General features: G+C 42.7%; 2 protein-coding genes across 2 annotated transcripts; both read left to right on the forward strand.

Moving 5' to 3' along the window:
- The first annotated feature begins 82 nt into the window (after positions 1-82).
- mob1a (MOB kinase activator 1A) lies at positions 83-15,398 on the forward strand. The gene is made up of 6 exons (XM_023978457.2): positions 83-284; positions 825-991; positions 3,939-4,032; positions 14,123-14,256; positions 14,354-14,517; positions 14,785-15,398. Exons 1-6 carry the CDS (start codon positions 271-273, stop codon positions 14,860-14,862), a joined length of 651 nt encoding a protein of 216 aa, XP_023834225.1. The 5' UTR covers positions 83-270; the 3' UTR covers positions 14,863-15,398.
- Positions 15,399-17,570: 2,172 nt separating this feature from the next.
- Positions 17,571-24,005, forward strand: LOC111957602 (TRAF-type zinc finger domain-containing protein 1). The gene is made up of 12 exons (XM_023978459.2): positions 17,571-17,807; positions 18,174-18,210; positions 18,977-19,112; positions 19,241-19,294; positions 19,379-19,820; positions 20,859-21,158; positions 21,355-21,419; positions 22,084-22,338; positions 22,600-22,738; positions 22,891-23,098; positions 23,302-23,368; positions 23,460-24,005. The coding sequence occupies exons 2-12, from the start codon at positions 18,176-18,178 to the stop codon at positions 23,496-23,498; spliced, it is 1,740 nt and encodes a 579-aa protein (XP_023834227.1). The 5' UTR covers positions 17,571-17,807; positions 18,174-18,175; the 3' UTR covers positions 23,499-24,005.
- Positions 24,006-24,611: the final 606 nt, after the last annotated feature.

A 24,611-nucleotide genomic window follows, 5' to 3' on the forward strand; every position in this document is an offset into this window, starting at 1 on the left:
CATGAGAGTCCATATGAGGGCGACAAACGTACATGTCAGCAAAATGTTGCGCTAACTATCTACGTCAAAATAGTATTTCTTCAGGGTACGACTACACACTGACAAGTGTGAGAAGGGTTAGAAAGTTCGGAGACTTTTCACCAGGGAAGCTAGAAAGGCTGTATATTCACCAAACAACCAGTGAAACGTTCGACACGACAGTTTTCTTTTGAGCTTCGATATTCTTTGGTCTGCATTTGTCTTTGTTTTTCGACCGAAACTAAGTTAACGATGAGCTTCCTATTGTAAGTAAAGCTAGTTATATGTCACGTTTTTACTCGTAGTTAACTAACGTTACCTAACTGGCTAGCTAGTTATGTTTTTGCATAACTTTAGATGCAGACAGATATACTCATTAGTCATGATGTAACCACAGATTGTCATAGCTGTCGCTGTAACTTTTGTCTTACGTTTAATATAGTTAGCTAAATGTGACTAACGTTACCCAGCTAGCTAGATGAGCTAACGTTAGTTAGCTAAATAACACGATCATGTCACGTTATAGTTAGTTTAAGTTAGGTGTCACTCATCATGGGAACTACTCATTGACGCATTTTTAGCATGTCGACAACTAACGTTAGTGAACAAGTTAACTAGCAAACGATTATATATAGCATGGGTTCCTTCCTGTTGTTGCTGTCTGCTGATTAGAGGACAGTGTTTAACAGGAAGACTCTCAGACTAGTATGACTTCATATCTGAGCAGTGAACACATCTACTCATCACTAATAGCTCAAACGTGGAACATCAGTTTGACTCGAACTCCCTCTCCTCCATTGATCCAGTGGCAGTCGCTCGTCTAAGACCTTCAAGCCGAAGAAGAACATCCCAGAGGGCTCCCACCAATACGAGTTGTTGAAGCATGCAGAGGCAACGCTGGGGAGTGGGAACCTGAGGCAGGCTGTCATGCTGCCAGAGGGGGAAGATCTCAATGAGTGGATTGCTGTTAACAGTGAGTAAAGGGTGATTGAAGGAGGGGAGCACAGAAGATTGAATTGACACCTGTTCTTAATGACAGCCTTTAGGTTTCACAGGTGACTGCACAGTCTAGTAGCCTAGTGGTTAAGAGCGTTGGTTCAGTAACCGAAAGGTCGCTGGTTTGAATCTGTTGGTGCCCTTGAGCAAGGCACTTAACCCTAATCGCTCCTATAAGTCGCTCTGGATAAGCGCGTCTGCTAAATGACTCAAATAATGCACAATTTCTTCCAGAAAACTGGTTAAATGAAAAAATATTTTGGTATCCACATATGTATGTCTTTGGTTTGCAGTTGAACAAAACCCCCAAAATCTGAATAATTTACTAAATCTTACCTTATTCCACAAAGAAATCCTAAAATGTCCCGGACAATATTATTGGCAGAAGTAGTCAGAAATAATTCGATTTCAAGCAGGTGATTCACCTTTACTTTGGAATTGAACTCACCTCTGGTGAGTTGCAGGTGCCTGCAATATAAAAATCCCTCATTCAATGAGTTTGAATAGAGAAAAGGACTCATTCTCCTCTTGTTGATGTGTGTACCTCAATGAACATGGAGAAATGAAAGAAACCAGATAATTATCTGAGGTCAGTCATACGCAAGATTGTAGCCAAGCATGGACAATCTCGAGGCTACAAGTCCGTCTTCACAGACCTTGATGTTTTTTGTTTCCACTGTACGCAATGTCATCAAGATGTTTAAGGCCCATGCCGCAGGAGCCAACCTCTGGATTTGGCCGCAAGAGAACTTGATGGATGATTGTAGCGAAGGATTGTTAGAATGGTGGAGAAAGCACCTCGATCAACTGCCACACAGATTCAAGCTGACTATCAGAAACAAGGTATCACAGTTTCATCTCGCACCATCCGTTGCCAACTCAATGAAAGGGGATTATATGGTAGGAGATCCATCTGTCCACAGAACATTCTCCCAGAAGGATTTTGGCATTTCCAGGTGTGTTGGCAAATTGCCGTCAGGCTTTCTTATGTCTCGTTCTCAGCAGTGGGGAGAAAGAGACATAAGAAAGCCCGACTGCAATTTGCCAAAACACACCTGGAAATGCCAAAATCCTTCTGGGAGTATGTCCTGTGGACAGATTAGAGTATTTTGTTAAAGAACACCATATGTATGTTTTACAGAAAACAAAATGAAGCCTTTGTAGAAAAAAAGCACCTTCTCTACAGTCAAACATGGAGGTTCAGGGATGTTTTCGAGTTGCTTTGCTGCCTCTGGCACTGGGTGCCTTGAATGTGTACATGGCATCATGAAATCAGGAGAATACCAAGGCATTTTGGAGCGCAATGTTTGACCCAGTGTCGGAAAGCTGGGTCTCCTTAGGTCATGGGTCTTCCAGCAGGAGAATATTTTTAGGGAATGTAGTGACTTACTTGAAAAAAGTACAAGGGTGCCAATATATTTGACCACAAGTGTGGGTGGGTGTGTGCGCACGCATTCGGAAAAGTATGCAGTTCACTTTTTCCACATTTTGTTATGTTGAAATTGTTTTTTCTCTCCCCTTCATAAATCTACATACACAATACCACATAACGATAAAGTGAAAACAGGTTTAGAAATGTTTGAAAATGTATAATTCTTTTAATAAAAAAGTATTCAGACGCTTTAATGTAAGACTAGAAATTGAGCTCAGGCGCATCCTGTTTCCACTGGTCATCCTTGAGATGTTTCCGTAACTGTCCACCTGTGGTAAATTTCAATTGATTGGACATGATTTGGAAAGGCACACTTCTGTCTACATAAGGTCCCACAGTTGACAGTGCATGTCAGAGCAAAAACCAAGCCATGAGGTCGAAGGAATTGTCAGTTGAGCTCAGAGACAGGATTGTGTCGAGGGATAGATCTGGGGAAGGGTACCAAAACAGTTCTTCAGCATTGAAGGTCACCAAGAACACAGTGACCTCCATCATTCTTAAAAGGAAGAAGTTTGGAACCACCAAGACTCTTCCTAGAGCTGGCCGCCCGGCCAAACTCCACAATCGGGGGAGAAGGGCCTTGGTCAGGGAGGTGACCAAGAACCCAACGGTCACTCTTGACAGAGCTCCAGAGTTCCTCTGTGGAGATGGGAGAACCTTTGAGAAGGACAACCATCTCTGCAGCACTCCACCAATCAGGCCTTTATGGTGGAGTGGCCAGACGGAACGCCACTCCTCAGTAAACGGCACATGACATCCCGCTTGGAGTTTGCCAAAATGCACTTAAAGACTCTGACCATGAAAAAATAATTCTCTGGTCTGATGAAACCAAGATTGAACTCTTTGGCCTGAATGCCAAGCGTCAGGTCTGGAGGAAACCTGGCACCATCCCTACGGTGAAGCATGGTGGTGGCAGCATCATGCTGTGGGGATGTTTTTCAGTGGCAGGGACTGGGAGACTAGTCAGGATCGAGGAAGAGATTAACGGAGCAAAGTACAGAGATCCTTGATGAAAACCTGCTCCAGAGCGCTCAGAACCTCAGTCTGGGGTGACCTTCCAACAGGACAACGACCCTAAGCACACAGCCAAGACAACGCAGGAGTGGCTTTGGGACAAGTCTCTGAATATCCTTGAGTGTCCCAGCCAGAGCCTGGACTTGAACCCGATCGAACATACCTGAAGAGACCTGAAAATAGCTGTGCAGCAATGCTCCCCATCCAACCTTACAGAGCTTGAGAGGATCAGCAGAGAAGAATGGGAGAAACATGTCAAACTTGTAGCGTCATACCAAGGAAGACTCGAGGCTGTAATCGCTGCCAAAGGTGCTTCAACAGAGTAAAAGGTCGGAATACTTATGTAAATGTGATATTTCAGTTGGTTTTGAATACATTTGCAAACATTTCTAAACCTGTTTTTACTTTGTCATTATGGGATATTGAGGGGGGGAACTATTTAATCAATATTAGAATAAGGGTCTGTTCTCCGTTTCAGCTGTGGACTTCTTCAATCAGATCAACATGCTCTACGGCACCATTACTGAGTTCTGCACTGAGACCAGCTGCTCTGTGATGTCTGCAGGGCCCAGGTAAGATGGGCAGGGAGACAGACTATTCAAATGGAAATGGGAATTCCACACACACCTTTTTGCTGTGGATGAATTTGACCAACTTTTGGCTTAAGAACCTTCATCAGATAGACACATTCCATGCATGTTCCCTATTTTTAATTTGTAGTATTCTCTGAAATGACCTGAAGAGTGATAATGCTGTTCCACTTAAACAAAATTAAACTACTTTGCTGATATGAAACAGACAATCATATCAGTCAAAATATAAAATTCCCAGTTCATGCTACAAAACCAACTTTATAAGAGGTTTTAAAAATTAAGTTATATGACTCAAAATGACAGAGTAAGGCATTGTTGGCAGAATAGATGGATGCAGTTCAATGCATGGATTCATTTAATAAACCAATGCATGTTTGTAGTCCAACAAATATTGCTACCAGGTTGTAAATCACAGCTGACCTGGTACATTGTTTGCTTCCTCCAGCCATTCGGGATGCCCTGTTTCAGTGTCAATGACTCTATTTTGGACAAAAGCGGACGACTGTAACTAAGGCTGGGAATGCCAACACGATCAAACTACCAAGGGAAATTATCACAAGTCAGTCATAACGTGGCTAATAGGCTAGCTTATCTATTTAGGTAGCTATGTATTTAGCCTAACGTTAGATACTTTTGTACATATCGTGTAGCTAACTATGTGGCCACCCTTTCAAATTAGTGGACTCGGCTATGTCACCCACACCCTTTGCTGACAGGTGTATAGAATTGAGGACACAGCCATGCAATCTCCATAGACAAACATTGGCAGTCGATTGGCTTTACTGAAGCGCTCAGTGACTTTCAACTTGGCAAGCCTAAGATCAGCATGCGTCGGCTGGAGTGGTGTAAAGCTTGCCACCATTGGTCTCTGGAGCAGGGGAAAAGCGTTCTGTGTAGTGATGAGTCACGCTTCACCATCTGCCAGTCCGACGGACAAATCTGGGTTTGGTGGATGCCAGGATAACGCTACCTTCCACAATGCATAGTGCCAACTGTAAAGTTTGGTGGAGGAGGAATAATAGTCTGGGGCTGTTTTTCATGGTTCATGCTAGGCCCTTTAGTTACAGTGAAGGGGAATCTTAACGCTACAGTATACAATGACATTTTACATGATTCTGTGCTTCCAACTTTGTGGCAACAGTTTGGGGAAGGCCTTCACTATTTCAGCAATGCACCAGTGCACAAAGGGAGATCCATACAGAAATGGTTTGTCGATCGGTGTGTAAGAATTTGTCTGGCCTGCACAGAGCCCTGACCTCAACCCCATCGAACACCTTTGGGATGAATTGGAACGCCGACTGCAAGCCAAGCCTAATCGCCCAACATCAAATCAAATTTTATTTGTCACATACACATGGTTAGCAGATGTTAATACGAGTGTAGCGAAATGCTTGTGCTTCTAGTTCCGACAATGCAGTAATAACCAACAAGTAATCTAACCTAACAATTCCACAACTACTACCTTTACACACAGTGTAAGGGATAAGAATATGTACATAAAGATATATGAATGAGTGATGGTACAGAACGGCATAGGCAAGATGCAGTAGATGGTATAGTGTACAGTCTATACATATGAGATGAGTAATGTAGGGTATGTAAACATAAAGTGGCATAGTTTAAAGTGGTAGTGATGCATGTATTACATAAAGATGGCAAGATGCAGTAGATGATATAGAGTACAGTATATACATATGAGATGGGTAATGTAGGTATGTAAACATTATATTAAGTGGCATTGTTTGAAGTGGCTAGTGGTACATTTTTACATAATTTCCATCAATTCCCATTATTAAAGTGGCTGGAGTTGAGTCAGTATGTTGGCAGCGGCCACTAAATGTTAGTGGTGGCTGTTTAACAGTCTGATGGCCTTTAGATAGAAGTGTTTTTTCAGTCTCTCGGTCCCTGCTTTGAGGCACCTGTACTGACCTCGCCTTCTGGATGATAGCGGGGTGAACAGACAGTGGCTCGGGTGGTGGTTGTCCTTGATGATCTTTATGGCCTTCCTGTGACATCGGGTGGTGTAGGTGTCCTGGAGGGCAGGTAGTTTGCCCCGGTGATGCGTTGTGTCAGACTCACTACCCTCTGGAGAGCCTACGGTTTGTGGGCGAGCAGTTGCCGTACCAGCGGTGATACACCCCGACAGGATGCCTCTCGGATTGTGCACTGTAGAAAGTTTGTGAGTGCTTTTGGTGACAAGCCGAATTTCTTCAGCTCCTGAGGTTGAAGAGGCGCTGCTGCGCCTTCTTCACAACGCTGTCTGTGTGGGTGGACCAATTCAGTTTTGTCCGTGATGTGTACACCGAGGATCTTAAAACTTTCCACCTTCTCCACTACTGTCCCGTCGATTGGATAGGGGGGTGCTCCCTCTGCTGTTTCCTGAAGTCCACAATCATCTCCTTTGTTTTGTTGAGTGTGAGGTTATTTTCCTGACACCACACTCCGAGGGCCTCACCTCCTCCCTGTAGGCCGTCTCGTCGTTATTGGTAATCAAGCCTACCACTGTAGTGTCGTCCGCAAACTTGATGATTGAGTTGGAGGCGTGCATGGCCACGCAGTCGTGGGTGAACAGGGAGTACAGGAGAGGCTCAGAATGCACCCTTGTGGGGCCCCAGTGTTGAGGATCAGCGGGGTGGAGATGTTGTTACCTACCCTCACCACCTGGGGGCGGCCCGTCAGGAAGTCCAGGACCCAGTTGCACAGGGCGGGGTCGAGACCCAGGGTCTCGAGCTTGATGAGAGTTTGGAGGGTACTATGGTGTTAAATGCTGAGCTGTAGTCGATCAACAGCATTCCTACATAGGTATTCCTCTTGTCCAGATGGGTTAGGGCAGTGTGGTTGCGATTGCGTCGTCTGTGGACCTATTGGGTCGGTAAGCAAATTGGAGTGGGTCTAGGTGTCAGTTAGGGTGGAGGTGATATGGTCCTTGACGTCTCTCAAAGCACTTCATGATGACGGAAGTGAGTGCTACGGGGCGGTAGTCGTTTAGCTCAGTTACCTTAGCTTTCTTGGGAACAGGAACAATGGTGGCCCTCTTGAAGCATGTGGGAACAGCAGACTGGGATAAGGATTGATTGAATATGTCCTTAACACACCAGCCAGCTGGTCTGCGCATGCTCTGAGGCTGGGAATGCCGTCTGGGCCTGCAGCCTTGCGAGGGTTAACACGTTTAAATGTTTTACTCACCTCGGCTGCAGTGAAGGAGAGCCCGCAGGTTTTGGTAGCGGGCCGTGTCAGTGGCACTGTATTGTCCTCAAAGCGAGAAAAAAAGTTATTTAGTCTGTCTGGGAGCAAGACATCCTGGTCMGCGACGGGGCTGGTTTTCTTTTTGTAATCCGTGATTGACTGTAGACCCTGCCACATACCTCTTGTGTCTGAGCTGTTGAATTGCGACTCTACTTTGTCTCTATACTGGCACTTAGCTTGTTTGATTGCCTTGCGGAGGGAATAGCTACACTGTTTGTATTCGGTCATGTTTCCGGTCACCTTGCCCTGGTTAAAAGCAGTGGTTCGCGCTTTCAGTTTCACGCGAATGCTGCCATCAATCCACGGTTTCTGGTTTGGGAATGTTTTAATCGTTTAATCGTTGCTGTGGTTACGACATCGTCAATCAGTGCCTGACCTCACTAATGCTCATTGCTGAATGGAAGCAAGTCACCCCAGCAATGTTCTAACATCTAGTGGAAAGCTGTCCCTCTAGAGTGTAGGCTATTATAGCTGCAAAGGGGGGACCAACTCCATATTAATGACCATGATTTTGGAATATGATGTTCGACAAGCAGGTGTCCACATACTTTTGTTAATGTAGTGTAGTTGCTGGTTAGGATGATGACATTGGGTGAGTGGCCAACTTTGTCCCCCATATTGTTTTTCTGTGGCTAGGCAAGACATGGTGTCATTTGGTTAGCTAGCAAGAAATGTGAATCACTTTGCTTGCTAGCTAGGCTGAACTTGAACGACTGTCATCCACAGTTTAGCATAGCTCTTAGTTGTCAATCAAATGTATTTAGCATCGTCAAATGGGCGGACAGGCAAGTTCCCATTCAGTCGTCAAAACGTGGCTTGGGACAAGCATGCATTGGCGGGCGAGCAGGCTACTATTCCCCATCGTTTATCAGTGCAATTTTGACCGCCAACTACAAGCTGAAAAAGTGAGGGTTTATCTACTGTTTCCTCGTTTAGATTTTAGATCATATCGGTCTTGCTAACATTAGTTGATATTGTTGATGTATAGGCAACTGAGGGAGCCTACCTTTTCATGGTGGTTTGATCAATAGGACTGTAAAGTTTCCAAATGTAAGAAAAAAAAAAAAAAAACTAAAGTCGCACTGTTGCTACTGCCTGTAAACACACGATCCAGTTAAAAGTGAATGATGGCAGGCCCGTGTGGTAAATGGCTTATTTGCATATAGCCCTATTGTATCTCTGATTGGCTATGGCGCACCGGTCTGTGTATACTCCTGTCCTGGACAAGACATGTTTTATTTGCTGCAGTGTTTATTAATTGTCCAAACGCATAGCCGCTTTCCCACTATATTGCTATAGAATTTTCACAAATGCCTTACTCAACGTCATTCCCAAACATTCTATGAATGTGTGAAAATGACCATATTTAAGTGCTTGCTTGTCAGAATGTAAAAGCTGTAATATTCTTCCTGGGGGTGTATATTATCATAATACGATTTCATGTTGCTAAAACGCTGTCAGTTCCACTTAAACATGAATATGTTAGTTATTTACATGCCACTGCTATGGTCAGCCCAGGCCTGACTTCCCCCACACACACACAAATGTTACATTTTGATACCTAGTTTTAAACTTTTGTTCCTTGCGTTAGTTTCACTTCATGTTTTTAGTGTTAATGCAGTACATAACAAATAATTTCTGGAGTTTTCTGTGACCATATTCACAAATCGTCTCACAGGAGTGCTGACCTGATTATATAATCTTATTCATTATGATTTAAAGGGGAAGATGAAGCCTAGTTCATCAGTCCTTCTCTGAGACACTTTGTCAATTGATTCTTGTCAGCTAAAAAATGACAAACGCAACACTTTCAAATATTTTACTGCGTTACACTTCATATAAGGAAATCAGTCAATTGAAAGAAATTCTTTAGGCCCTAGTCTATGGATTTCACATCACTGGGAATACAGATGTGCATCTTGGTCACAAATAAAAAAATATATAAGAAAAAAGGGTAGGGGTGTGGATCAGAAAACCAGTCAGTATCTGGTGTGACTGCCATTTTCCTTATACAACCACCATTTGCCTTATGCAGCTTCTCCTTCGCATAGAGTTGATCAGGCCATTGGTTGGTGCCTGTGGAATGATGTCCCACTCCTCTTCAATGGCTGTACGAAGTTACTGGATATTCCCTGGACCTGGAACACGCTGTCGTACACGTCGATCCAGAGCATCCCAAACATGCTCAATGGGTGACATGTCTGAGTATGCAGGCTGTGGAAGAACTGGGTTATTTTCAGTTTTCAGGAATTGTGTACAGATAGATTTTTGCAACATGTGGCCATGCATTGTCATGCTGAAACATGAGATGGCGGCGGATCTCAGGATCTCGTCATGGAATCTCTGTGCATTCAATTCTCTGTTAACAGCTCTGGTGGGCATTCCTGCAGTCATCATGCCAATTGCATGCTCTCTCAACTTGAGACATCTGTGGCATTGTGTTGTCTGACAACCAAATTTGTGTGGCCTTTAATTGTCCCCAGCACAAGATGCACCTGTGTAATGATCATGCTGTTTAATCAGCTTCTTGATATGCCACAATTGTCAGGTGGATGGATTATCTTGGAAAACGAGAAATGCTCACTAACAGTGATGTAAAAAAAAATTGTACACAACATTTGAGATAAATAAGCTTTTTGTGCGTATGAACGTTTTTCTAGGTTATTTTATTTCAGCTTGTGAAACACTTTACATGTTGCATTTTATATTTTTTTCTGTGTAGTTTTGGCACTTCCTCAGAGTTCCTTCTTGTTCTATTTTCAGTCTCAAGGTCACTGTAGTGTTAGACCGCTAGTCAATCAAATTTAGTCAATCAAATGCATTTATAAAGCCCTTCTTACATCAGCTGATGTCAAAGTGCTGTACAGAAACCCAGCCTAAAACCCCAAACAGCAAGCAATGCAGGTATAGAAGCACGGTGGTTAGGAAAAACTCCCTAGAAAGGCCAAAACCTAGGAAGAAACCTAGAGGAACCAGGCTATGAGGGTTGGCCAGTCCTCTTCTGGCTGTGCTGGGTGGAGATTATAACAGTACATGGCCAAGATTTTAAAATGTTCATAGGTCAAATGACCAGGGTCAAATAATAATAATCACAGTGGTTGTAGAGGGTCAGCACCTCAGGAGTAAATGTCAGTTGGCTTCTCATAGCCGATCATTCAGAGTATCTCTACCGCTCCTGCTGTCTCTAGAGAGTTGACTGGGACAGGTAGCACATCCGGTGAACAGGTCAGGGTTCCATAGCCGCAGGCAGAACAGTTGAAACTGGAGCAGCAGCACGGCCAGGTGGATTTTGGACAGCAAGGAGTTCAGGCCAGGTAGTCCTAAGGCATGGTCCTAGGGCTCAGGTCCTCCGAGAGAGAGAAAAAGAGACAATTAGAGAGAGCATACTTAAATTCACACAGGACACCGGATAAGACAGGAGAAATACTCCAGATATAACAGACTGACCCGAGCCCCCCGACACACACTACTGCAGCATAAATACTGGAGGCTGAGACAGGAGGGGTCGGGAGACACTGTGGCCCCGTCCGACGATACCCCCGGACAGTGCCAACCAGGCAGGATATAACCCCAACCACTTTGCCAAAGCACAGCCCCCACACCACTAGAGTGATATCTTCAACTTACCATCCTGAGACAAGGCCGAGTATAACCCACTAAGATCTCCGCCACGGCACAACCCAAGGGGGGGTGACAACCCAGACAGGAAGATCACGTCAGTGACTCAACCCACTCAAGTGACGCACCCCTCCTAGGGACGGCATGGAAGAGCACCAGTAAGCCAGTGACTCAGCCCCTGTAATAGGGTTAGAGGCAGAGAATCCCAGTGGAGAGAGGGGAACCGGCCAGGCAGAGACAGCAAGGGCGGTTCGTTGCTCCAGAGCCTTTCCGTTCACCTTCACACTCCTGGGCCAGACTACGCTCAATCATAGGACCTACTGAAGAGATGAGTCTTCAGTAAAGACTTAAAGGTTGAGACCGAGTCTGCGTCGCTCACATGGGTAGGCAGACCATTCCATAAAAATTGAGCTCTATAGGAGAAAGCCCTGCCTCCAGCTGTTTGTTTAGAAATTCTAGGGACAATAAGGAGGCCTGCGTCTTGTGACCGTAGTGTGCATATAGGTATGTACGGTAGGACCAAATCGGAAAGATGGGTAGGAGCAAGCCCATTTAATGCTTTGTAGGTTAGCAGTAAAACATTGAAATCAGCCCTTGCCTTAACAGGAAGCCAGTGTAGGGAGGCTAGCACTGGAGTAATATGATAACAATTTTGGGTTCTAGTCAGGATTCTAGCAGCCGTATTTAGCACTAACTGAAGTTTATTTTGTGCTTTATCCGGGTAGCCGGAAAGTAGAGCATTGCAGTAGTCTAACCTAGAAGTAACAAAAGCATGGATTAMTTTTTCTGCATCATTTTTGGACAGAAAGTTTCTGATTTTTKCAATGTTACGTAGATGGAAAAAAGCTGTCCWTGAAACAGTCTTGATATGTTCGTCAAAAGAGAGATCAGGGTCCAGAGTAACGCCGAGGTCCTTCACAGTTTTATTTGAGACGACTKTACAACCATCAAGATTAATTGTCAGATTCAACAGAAGATCTCTTTGTTTCTTGGGACCTAGAACAAGCATCTCTGTTTTGTCCGAGTTTAAAAGTAGAAAGTTTGCGGCCATCCACTTCCTTATGTCTGAAACGCAGGCTTCCAGCGAGGGAAATTTTGGGGCTTCACCATGTTTCATTGAAATGTACAGCTGTGTGTCATCCGCATAGCAGTGAAAGTTAACATTTGGTGATGTCATTCAGAAACAGAGGTAAAATATATAGTGAAAATAATAGTGGTCCTAAAACGGAGCCTTGAGGAAAACCGAAATGTACAGTTGATTTGTCAGAGGACAAACCATYCACAGAGACAAACTGATATCTTTCCGACAGATAAGATCTAAACCAGTCCAGAACTTGTCCGTGTAGACCAATTTGGGTTTCCAATCTCTCCAAAAATTTGGTGATCGACAGTATCAAAAGCAGCACTACGGTCTAGGAGCACGAAGACAGATGCAGAGCCTCGGTCTGACGCCATTAAAAGGTAATTTACCACCTTCACAAGTGCAGTCTCAGTGCTATGAAGGGGTCTAAAACCAGACTGAAGCATTTCGTATATATTTGTCTTCAGGAAGGCAGTGAGTTGCTGCGCAACAGCTTTAAACATTTTTTGGAGAGGAATGGGAGATTCGATATAGGCCAATAGTTTTTTATATTTTCTGGGTCAAGGTTTGGCTTTCGCAAGAGAGGCTTTGCTACTGCCACGTTTGGTACACATCCGGTGGATAGAGTGCCGTTTTATTATGTTCAACATAGGCGGGCCAAGCACAGGAAGCAGCTCTTGAAGGTTTAGAGGCCATGATTATTTTCATCATTGTGTCAAGAGAGAGAGTACTTAAACACTTGAGTGTCCTTGATCCTAGGTCCTGGCAGAGTTGTGCAGACTCAGGACAACTGAGCTTTTGGAGGAATATGCAGATTTAAAGAGGAGTCTGTAATTTGCTTTCTAATGATCATGATCTTTTCCTCAAGGAAGTTCATGAATTTATCACTGCTGAAGTGAAAGCCATCCTCTCTTGGGGAATGCTGCTTTTTAGTTAGCTTTGCGACAGTATCAAAAATAAATGTTGGCTTCTTCTTATTTTCCTCAATTAAGTTGGGAAAATAGGATGGTCGAGCAGCAGTGAGGGCTCTTCGATACTGCACGGTACTGTCTTTCCAAGCTAGTCGGAAGACTTCCAGTTTGGTGTAGTGCCATTTCCGTTCCAATTTTTTGGAATCTTGCTTCAGAGCTCGGGTATTTTCTGTATACCAGGGAGCTAGTTTGTTATGACAAATGTTTTTTGTTTTTAGGGGTGCGACTGCATCTAGGGTATTATGCAAGGTTAAATTGAGTTCCTCAGGTGGTTAACTGATTTTTGACGTCCTTGGGTAGGTGGAGGGAGTCTGGAAGGGCATCTATGAATCTTTGGGTTGTCCGAGAATTTATAGCACGACTTTTGATGATCCTTGGTTGGGGTCTGAGCAGATTATTTGTTGCGATTGCAACGTAATAAAATTTTGGTCCGATAGTCCAGGATTATCAGGAAAAACATTAAGATCCACAACATTTGTTCCATGGGACAAAACTAGGTCCAGAGTGTGGCAGTGAGTAGGTCCGGAGACATGTTTGACAAAACCCACTGAGTCGATGGCTCCGAAAGCCTTTTGTAGTGGGTCTGTGGACTTTTCCATGTGAATATTAAAGTCACCAAAAAAATTGAATATTATCTGCCATGACTACAAGGTCCGATATGAACTCAGTGAGAAACGCTGTATTTGGCCCAGGAGGCCCTTAAACAGGAGCTATAAAAAGTGATTGAGTAGGCTGCATAGATTTCATGACTAGAAGCTCAAAAGACGAAAAGTTTTTTTTTGTAAATTGAAATTTGCTATCGTAAATGTTAGCAACACCTCCGCCTCCGCTAGTCTCTTATGCTCTTTTCCAGCTCCTGAATCTTACTCTAGTATACTCTGTACTAATCATCTATGGTAAATCTCCTCTTCTAAGAACAGAAAGTAAATATGTGCACTGGTTAAATGCTCTGTGTCTAATAGGACAACCTTTTTATACCCCAAACTGGGTCTTGTTAGGAAGATGCCCTCTTCTAGCCATGTGTGACTGTCCAACAAACAGTGATGATGAATTGTGCCAAAAACATTCAGAGAAAGCCAGAATTTCACATTATTAAAACTAAACTAAAATTCTCATTCCATCTCGCAATTGGTCCATCTCTACCTCTCTCAAGGTATGAATACCACTGGGCCGATGGCACCAACATCAAAAAACCCATCAAGTGCTCTGCTCCCAAGTATATAGACTACCTGATGACCTGGGTGCAGGATCAGCTGGATGATGAGACACTCTTCCCCTCCAAGATAGGTTAGTTAAATTCACTTCGTATAAATTAGAAACCTTCATAAATTTAGCCTAGACCTTTGGCTTTTAGATAATAGAACTCCCGCTCTGTCTCCCTTAGGAGTGCCCTTTCCCAAGAACTTTATGTCTGTGGCCAAGACTATTCTGAAGCGCCTGTTCAGAGTCTATGCCCACATCTACCACCAGCATTTTGACTCTGTGATGCAACTGCAGGAGGAGGCTCACCTCAACACCTCCTTCAAACACTTCATCTTCTTTGTCCAGGTGCCAATGCTAATACATTCCAAATATCAAATGTTCTCTTTATTGCTGTTTAGAAATGATTGTCATGATTCTATCAGAGGAGTCTTGTCATAAATCATGCTTCCATGAATGTAGTAAATTATATTCTATTCCAATTGATGTATTGTGCAATTATAATTCATGGTTAACAGGCATACTTGTTACTATCCTGTGTAAATATAGTATAGCAGGTAAAATTATGTTTTATTACATATGGCTTGTGTGGTATTTTACTGTGTGTCTGTGTAGGAGTTCAACCTCATTGATCGTCGTGAGCTGGCCCCTCTGCAGGACCTCATTGAGAAACTGGGCTCCAAGGACAGATAAACACCTTCGTCTCTCGCTCTCTTACCCCCCCCCCCCTCTCTCTCTGGCTTTCTGTAACTTCTTCACTTTGCCTTTTCTTTCTCCCATCATTCATTACCTGTATGTTTTCTCTTCTAGTTTTTTGCTCTCTCCATCTAGTTGTCTGTTGACATTATTTCAGAGCTTGTTTTGTTAAAGCTCACTAATCTTTAAGGTAAGGTACCAGGGTGTAGTATATTAAATGTCTTTTTTTTGTAGTTTTGGTTAACAACTTCTATAATTGGGACCTACTGACCTGTACTGTGGACCAATATAATTTAGGAGTTTAAATGGAAACCAGCATTTCTTTCCTATAGGATTTACAAGCACATAAAAAAAAAAAACGTTTTAACTATCATGTTTTCAGGTGAGTTTTTAGTCAATGTACTTAAATACTGTTTTTTGGATCTTTTATCTGCAACAGTTTTTGTATTTTAGATTTTTTTTTCACTTAAGATGAACAAAGTTGCAAAAGTCAGGGGATATTGATCAATAAATATTTGCAGCGTCACTTTTGATATACTTGTGAAATAGATAATCTTCCATAGTTCATAAACAATCAGTGCTCGACTTGACTGCTTAGGTGTTGTACGGTATTTTAAGAGAACGCAATCAAAGTATCAGAGGATGACATTTTGAAAACAAATGAAATGTAGTATAATGTGAATATTTTGATCTTACTCATTCTCATTTCACTCAAATAGCACAAAATGTGCCTCAGTTATGTTTTTACTATGTCAAATTCCTTGGTTGTCTTTGTCCTTATGCTGGTACTTAATTGTAATATCAAGTAAATTCCTGTTTTATTGTTTATTAAACATACCTTTACTCAAGCATGCAATAATAGCAATAGTGCTTGCACCAATACATGACAAGGTTGAGTGCGTGATAAGACAAAAAAAACAAAAATGACCTATCTGAGTGTGTGACATGTTAACTCACCCTAGTTATTATGTGTTCAATCCAGGCACAGTGCTAAAGCAGCAGGGCTGTTGGTTGTGCCACCTTGACGCAAATTAAATTGATCCCATTCCATCCAAATTCCTTGCCACAAATGGAATGTTATTTAAAAAAAAAAAAAAAAAAAAGTTATTAGTATTTACCCTCTTCCTGATTTGGACTGAGTATAAAGGTCTAGGTGCTACTCCATTTGATACCTTAGACATGCTCCGAAACTTTCGTGACTACTAAGTATTTTTTAAACCTGCTGCTTTGGGCTGGATGTGTTAATGTGTGGTTCATGCATGCATAATCTATGAGCAGAATTGCTGTCTTACCTCAATTAGCCACGAAATCCCAAGTTTAAAAGCAACTGTTTTATGGAATCGGTGCTGTGCCATTTTCCCGCAAGTGGGCCAGTCCCCTAGCAATTTGAGTTCAACCAGTGAGCTCCAGCCCCTTGCCATATGAGTGACAGCTAGCAAGAGGCACGTCATGCTCACACAGCAAAGTGAGAGAGGTTAATGACGTGTTGCACATATCTGCACATACTTGATGTAGTATGTCATTTTCGGGGACCACTTGGCTCGTTAGTGCTACTTTCAGAACTACTGGCAAAAAAATATAGAAAAGTACAGGAGAATCTTTAATTTAATGCAATGTAAATAAGCTGTGTAAAAAAAACTTATCTCATTTGGCCCCTTGGTTGGAAAATACATCCATGTAAAAATATGGTCTACTAGTCAACACATGGTTTTAAGCAATTGTAAGATTAGTGTTTCTTTACAAATCTCCAGCATGTTTGTAATATTCATAAGTTTTCCTAATATGTGCCTATGTTTGATCTGTCACCTGATAAAGTCACCTGATATACCGCCAGTATGTGTGCTTATAGATTTGATTACGTTCAACATTGATTTTGAATGTGCTGTTACATTCCCCATAGGCAATGATATGTTGGGAATAAGACAATACACACCATATGTTTCTTGAATAAGTCCAGTGTAGTTTTTTTTTTTGGGGGGGGGGGCTACTTTTTTTTACACTAACTTAATTTTTGAGTACATTTTTTTTCCTCCCAGATATCCACTGAAAACAGTTTGGCATGCCATAGATTTGGAGTTACATGTTATCATATTTTTGATATTGCTGTTAAACAATTCATTTACCTTTGGTTAAGGAATTTTAAAAAGTGTGACCTTATATATATATATATATCACACACACAAGGTAATTTGTGGGCAATGTGATTGTTACAACTGTGAGTCCAATACTCTGCTGTAAATAGGACAATTTACAGAACATTTATCTGAACAAAACTGTGCCTTAAAAATATTGTCTGAAATTACATTATTCATAGCAGAATAGCTTAATTAACATTAAAATGAATTTGTGGAGATTCTGTTTGTATTGAAATTATTTAAAATGGGTATGAGTTTTTTTAAAGACTAAATTACACCTTTTCTTGATAACCCATCTTGACCATTCACTGCTTCCACTCTCCCTCTGCCTGGCCTGGCATAAGATCACATCTACTACTACTTTTAACAACCACTCCCATCAATATGTCCTAGGCTATTGGTTATCAAAATCAACATTCGGCAATTAAATGTTATTATCAGAAGACAACATTCAGAAATACTATTCATTTTGACGAAGTGTTTGTTGACCGTTTTGGGTGGTCTCATTGGTCAACAGTATTTCGATTAGCGAATCAGATACTAGATACTTGTGCGTCACTCGGTAGCTACTTTCAGGAAACGCTTGCTAACATGGTTTGCATTAACGTTCTTGGAAATCAGCAAGCTAGCTAGGGTGAAACTAAAATAAAGTAAGCATAAGGGCTTTCTTGTCGCTCAGGAAGTTTATTCTCACATTAGCTATTGAAAACAGCTTTTTAAAGGCTCATCTTTAGCTAGCTACTAGCCAACTAACGCCTAGCTACCAGCGAAGTAAACAAACAAGGGACCAAGTCACAGCAGCAGGAGGTATGTAACTTTCTCATTCATAGATACGGGTATATGTGGTTAAATCGAAGCTATCGGCATTGAACAGAAACGATAGCTAACTACGTTGCATATTTGCTTGGTCATTGTCAGCCAAATGACAATACAAAATGGGAACGTTTTCGAGCTAGCCTGTGTGCTAATTATCGAACGTTCACGATACGATTCTTTATTTTGGGAAGATACTGAGAACTAGCTAGAAATAATGTGGGTAGTTATGGCTATCTAACAAACTAGGTATAACAGGAGATCTTTGATGCCACAGATTTCTTAAGTGGATTGGTTGCCACCCCAGTTTCAAATGTCACTTGTATCCTCTTTTTTTCTCCCTTTTTATGTCCCTGCAAGCCATGGCAAATGAAAGCACACAGTTCTGTGCCAATTGGTAAGTACGCTTTTATATACAAAAGTATGTGGACACCCTTAGTCGATTCGGCTGTTTGTGTATAAAATCGAGGACACAGCCATGTTATCTCCAAATACAAACATTGGCAGTAGAATGGCCCGTACTGAAGAGCTCAATGACTTTCAATGTGGCACCGTCGTAGGATGCCACCTTTCCAACAAGTCAGTTCGTCAAATTTCTGCCCTACAAGAGCTGCACCTGTCAACTGTAAATGCTGTTATTGTGAAGTGGAAACGTCTAGGAGCAACAACAGCTCAGCTGCAAAGTGGTAGGCCACACAAGCTCACAGAACGGGACTGCTGAAGCACATAGTGCATACATTTATTTTCCCTCGGTTGCAACACTCTACCAGATTCCAAGCTTCCTCTGGAAGCAATGTCAGCATATCGAACACCTTTGGGATGAATTGGACCGCCGACTGCAAGCCAGGCCTAATCGCCCAATATCAGTGCCCGACCTCACTAATGCTGTTGTAGCTGAATGGAAGCAAGACCCTGTAGCGATGTTCCAACGTCTAGTAGAAAGCCTTCCCAGAAGAGTGGAGGCTGTTATACCAGCAAAGGGGGACCAACACCATATTAATGCCCATGATTTTGGAATGAGATGTTTGACGAGCAGGTGTCCACATACTTTTGGTCATGTAGTGTATGAAGATTCAGGCAAGTTGAGAAGTAGGCACAATGTTAATAGATACATTCTGTCTGACCCCTCTTTCTTGCTCATTTTCGTCTCTCTCACTCTCTAGTCAGCATGACATTCCAGAGGCTAATTTCACTACTCATGAGAGTCACTGTCGCCGGAATATTGCTCTGTGTGTTGTGTGCCAAGAGCCAGTGCCTCGTTCAGATCTGCAGCAGCACAAGGAACAAGAGCACATGCAGGTATGGTGCTAACGATGGAGTGGGCAGGAGCCAGGAAGTGGGTGAACTAGAAACTTGAGTGAACATCCCCAAAGTTTCTGTACAATTGTTATACAGGAGGCTTCACAAACATTTTATTTTAATTTCAGGTGAAATGTAAGTGCGGTTTAAAGATTGAGAAAAGCCTCATGGAATCCCACCAGGTATGTACAACTTGTATTAGGATGGAGACCTTGTGATGGTCACATTATGTATTTCATTGCATTTTCATCTGACCTCTTTTCCAGAGATCTGAGTGCAATCAGCGGATGGTGCCGTGTCAGTACTGTGAACTGGAGCTGGTTTTCAGTCAGTCCAAGGAGCATGAGGATTATTGTGGGACGCGCACAGAACCCTGTCCATTCTGCAAGTGCAATGTAATGTTGAGGGAGCAAGCTGTCCACCCAGCCTTGTGTGGTAGCCTCACACCACCTCAAGAGAGAAACAACAGCCGGGCAACTCACAGCCCAGCAGAGACCCAGTCTCCAGGAACATGGTTTGAATCTCACTCCATCCGTAACCTGCTGAGGGCCCAGAAGGGAGAAGGCCACAAGAACAACAACGCCAGTGCGTCTGACCGCAGGGCCCTGCCACGGCCACTGGAGGCCAGAGTGCACAACAGCACCCGGGGGCAAGTGGGCCTGGGAGAAAGGGGGAACGTTGCCCCTAGGAATACAGACTTCAGCCACTGTAAGTCTGCCAATGGCTCATACAAAGTGTTCAAGTTTTCACATTATCCCAAAAAACATTTACTTCAACTTAGTCTGGTATTTTTATTTTATTTATTTCACCTTTATTTAACCAGGTAGGCAAGTTGAGAACAAGTTCTCATTTACAATTGCGACCTGGCCAAGATAAAGCAAAGCAGTTCGACACATACAACAACACAGTTACACATGGAGTAAAACAAACATACAGTCAATAATACAGTAGAAAAATAAGTCTATATACAATTTGAGCAAATGAGGTGAGATAAGGGAGGTAAAGGCAAAAAAAGGCCATGGTGGCGAAGTAAATACAATATAGCAAGTAAAACACTGGAATGGTAGATTCGCAGTGGAAGAATGTGCAAAGTAGAGATAGAAATAATGGGGTCCAAAGGAGCAAAATAAATACAGTAGGGGGAGAGGTAGTTGTTTGGGCTAAATTATAGATGAGCTATGTACAGTTGCAGTAATCTGTGAGCTGCTCTGACAGCTGGTGCTTAAAGCTAGTGAGGGAGATAAGTGTTTCCAGTTTCAGAGATTTTTGTAGTTCATTCCAGTCATAGGCAGCAGAGAACTGGAAGGAGAGGCGGCCAAAGGAAGAATTGGTTTTGGGGGTGACCAGAGAGATATACCTGCTGGAGCGCGTTCTGCAGGTGGGTGCTGCTATGGTGACCAGCGAGCTGAGATAAGGGGGGACTTTACCTAGCAGGGTCTTGTAGATGACCTGGAGCCAGTGGGTTTGGCGACGAGTATGAAGCGAAGGCCAGCCAACGAGAGCGTACAGGTCGCAGTGGTGGGTAGTATATGGGGCTTTGGTGACAAAACAGATGGCACTGTGATAGACTGCATCCAATTTATTGAGTAGAGTATTGGAGGCTATTTTGTAAATGACATCGCTGAAGTCGAGGATCGGTCGGATGGTCAGTTTGATAAAACGCCCTGGCCTATATTAAAGTAGAAAACTGTTTAATTTAATAACTTTTTTGTGTGATTGTAAAAACATCTCATGTGTTGTCCCCAGTACTGGAACAGGAAGTTGCAGTGCTGGGCAACAACAATAACAACATGGCATCATTGGCATGGCCTGCAGACCAATCACTGGGAGAAGACTCTGCCAGCCTGGACTACCTTCTGGCCCTTAGCCTGCAGAGTGATGGAGACACAGGGGATGTAGGGGGAGGAGCGGGGGCATTGTGGACAGATGTCTGGGACCACAAATTTGGAAGGATGTCCAGCAGCGGCTCTCCTATCACTCCCCCTAATAACAACTACCAACATATCACCACTGGCACCAATACAGCACCAGAACATGACCAGACAGGTCAGATGCTATACTAAAATACCAGTTATTGTCCTTGTTTGTTTTCATGTGAGATTGATATTGTTACAGTATGCTGCCCTCCTCTCCCTTTTACATTTTGACTTTCTTCAACCCTGTCATGATCAAAAACAAGTTCGGAATAAAATCATATTTCTAACTTTACCCATTATTTCTCTGCTCTTTTTCTCCCATGTAGACACCATGTTGCCCTGTGAGTTCTGTGAGGAGCTGTTTCCTGAAGAGGACCTCATTTTACACCAGGTTAGAAGGATCTTTTGCTGCTTAGCCTACAAGTCACGCTAACGCCATGGAGACTGAGCCTGAGCCGACCAGGGAATCAATTTCCTTTACATGCTGCAGCAGTTGGTTATAAACTCATGCCCCTTATTTCCTTACTGTGAGTGCACATTGTTTCGTTGCTCTTGTTTGCTCCCTCTGGACTAGTTTCCTAGAATCTCCTCCTGAGTACAGTTAATTATTATTTTTGTTTTTGACTATTTGTTTTGCATTGTTTTTCTACAGAACTCAGTCAAGTCAATATACATTCTCTCCCCACACACACAAATCCACATACATTCATTCTCACAGAGGGATCCACAAACTAAGCACGAAGGCAAACAATCTATCCAAAACAAACTGACATACAAAAATAACACAACACAAAAACAATTTATTATTGGTCACTGTCCAGTTTGTGTCTTGCACTTGGTATCCCCCCATCCCCTTTAAGAACATAATTATATAACGTAAATAGTTATTGAGGAATGCCACAATGTGTGACTGTTAGAACTGTTAGTAATTTTCCATCTCAGGGCTGATCGATAGTGTGTATCATGTGGTAATCACCTGAGGGTAGCTAGCCACGGCCTATCTGGTTAGCAGAAATACATTTCCCCCCCTCACACCTGTCTTTGTTGGCTTTCAGACTGGCTGTAGTCCTGCCTCAGCCTTTGCATCTTTCAGCAAGCGACCTCCGTCTCCATGCTATGATGACAGGATTGCTAGGGGTGCTGGTGGTCTTCTGCACATCCCACCTGACACCCCTAGCTTCCCCAACTTCCCCCGTTCAGTCTCCCCGCTCTCCTGTAGTCCACCTGCCAGTCCACTACAGAGAGACGTGGTCATTCCATGTGAGTTCTGTGGAGTAGCCCTGGAGGAGGCCGTTGTCTTTCACCACCAGGTACATTATTTACAGTGCAAGAGATGGTGCTGTATAATGTAGATCATGTTCAAATAGTGTATGCCATTAAGGTCAAATAGTCCTGTCACATTACCAATGACGGAGAAAAGTTGTTTTGACAGGGGTAGAAAAAATCCAACAACCCTTTGCTCCCATTCCTGTGTATTAACATTGTAATTACTCCAGTATTTTCATTGCGGTAATATGCTGTTCCATAGTAATTACCTAGTAATTGAGTATAGCCTGACACTTTGTTTACAGGATAAATGTGACTTCCGACCTCGCACGGCTCCCTTAGTGGATAAGGTCAACAAAGTGTCCTTTCAAAAACCATCTCTTCCTCTCAAAGAGAGCCGTGGATGGAGCTCCTCTGAGGTGCAGAGGAGACTCAAGCACCAATGTAAGACACTGAACCCCACGTTCACCAATGCACAATCATTTTGAACAACACTGATTGCTTTAAAACAAAGTCGATGTTGCTTGGGTTCCATCTATCCACCTATGTAAAATTTTTACATCAAATTTTGTGTGTGCACATGCTTGCGTCTAAAGCGGTCCCCTTGGATGGGCTGGAAAGAGAGAAGCCCCAGGTGCAAAGCCCAAATGAATGGCAGAGAGTCCACAGTGGGCTACCCATTCCAGGGAAGATCTCAAACTGTGATCCTCAGGTGAAGAACAGGCCCCAGCATGGGAGTGAGGCAGAGGGGGGCCACTTGGTATTCAGTGAAGGCCACAAATCCAACTCTGCAGCAGCTGTGGGGTAAGAACAATGACACTTGCTGTAATAATGTAATTTTAACATTTGTTTAATTTGATTTGGCACAACTTCATTTGAAATTGTTTGGGTACATCATATTTGGATTACGTCTTGTGTTACAGAACTAGGGTTGAAAGTGTTTTATTTTGTATAATATAGTGATAAGGCTTCCAAATGTAATGAAATATGTTGTATCCATCTGCCAGACCTCCCCTAAGAGAAAATAATGAGGGACCAAGGATTAAAGGACCAAGGAATGCAGGGCCATCAAAGGTAAACAATCCTTATTTCTTTAGAGCCTCTATGGTGGCCATAATTATTTGTTTATAGTTGAATGTTTTTCTGTATCAACATTCATTTCTAGGTGCCTAAGAAGCAAAACAAAGAACAGGAAGATGAGTGAGGGCAAGACTGTCGATGGAAAGAGCTGCAGACAATCACCAAATGCTTTTTGTGTGTGCTGTAGTCTGTCACTAACAGTGGTGGCGTTACTGGCTGGCTACATTGCCGATGCCTGCCAGATCTCACTACACTTGGGAAGGTGTTTAACATATCAGCAAACCACATTGTTTAACAATCTGATGCCAGATTGTGCAACAGAAGATGTGGCGCAAACCAGTGGTTGATGCAATGCAATGTAGTCCTCCTGGAACACGACCAGAGTCTCTTTATTGCCTGTGTATGTTTCAGTTGCTCTTCCTTTTTAAAGTCTAAAGAGTCAAACTTAAATATTTGAATGATTCCAATAGTTTGTCATATAACTTTCAGCTTTTTGTAATCTTTTAAGTTTTAAACTTTTAATATCAATTGTATAGAATTTAGGAAACCCACCTTAATATACTCTTGAAAAACCTATGTAAAAATGTATACAGGTATGTAAGAAATCTTAAAGCGCCACAAAGAAATTGTACTCTTCACTGAATAATACAAAATCAATGACACATACAGTATCAAAGCATTATTTGTATTTAGGGCTGCACCTATTGAACTGTTTGTTTTTTGTATGCTTTGTGATATTATCTTCATACTTTTAATAAATCCTTAGTATCAGTGTTTTGGTGCTTGTGGATGACTGTTAATGTAAAAGAGTGTCCTCAATATTAAGTGTTAATCACATCGCTATTTTCCTATAATCATAATTGGCTATAATGCTTTGAACCCTCCACATGTAAAAACTGCACATATCACATATGTTGCTGGTTACTGTAGTATGACCGGAGGGAGCTTTGCTGAGATTCAAGTGAGTACTTTGTCAATGGTACTCTATTTTCCCCTTCTTTAGAGATACTGATGTCGGACTTTCTGAAGGCACTTTAGCCCCCATAGGGATGGCCATCGGCGATTGCCTTCAGGTAGTTCTCATATTGTTCACTGGTGGGCGCACTCTACTCAGCTATTTGTGCCGCTGCCTTTGAAACATCCACAATTCAGCATATTCATTTGTCTGCATGAGGTTGACATCCTATAGCTGTGTTTCCCAACCTCGGTCCTGCCCCCCCCCCCCTCCCGCCCTCGT

The sequence above is a fragment of the Salvelinus sp. IW2-2015 genome, linkage group LG33 (genome assembly GCF_002910315.2).
Source record: "Salvelinus sp. IW2-2015 linkage group LG33, ASM291031v2, whole genome shotgun sequence".
In the NCBI taxonomy this organism is placed as follows: Eukaryota; Metazoa; Chordata; class Actinopteri; order Salmoniformes; family Salmonidae; genus Salvelinus; species Salvelinus sp. IW2-2015.

What these genes read in the sequence shown, in the direction of transcription:
- mob1a (XM_023978457.2), top strand. An exon ending in GTGATGTCTGCAGGGCCCAG is followed by an intron (nt 4,033 to 14,122) that starts GTAAGATGGGCA and finishes ACCTCTCTCAAG; the next exon opens with GTATGAATACCACTGGGCCG. An exon ending in ACTCTTCCCCTCCAAGATAG is followed by an intron (nt 14,257 to 14,353) that starts GTTAGTTAAATT and finishes TGTCTCCCTTAG; the next exon opens with GAGTGCCCTTTCCCAAGAAC.
- LOC111957602 (XM_023978459.2), top strand. Translation starts at nt 18,176, where the DNA reads ATGGCAAATGAAAGCACACAGTTCTGTGCCAATTG. An exon ending in CCGTTGTCTTTCACCACCAG is followed by an intron (nt 22,339 to 22,599) that starts GTACATTATTTA and finishes CTTTGTTTACAG; the next exon opens with GATAAATGTGACTTCCGACC. An exon ending in GAGGAGACTCAAGCACCAAT is followed by an intron (nt 22,739 to 22,890) that starts GTAAGACACTGA and finishes TTGCGTCTAAAG; the next exon opens with CGGTCCCCTTGGATGGGCTG.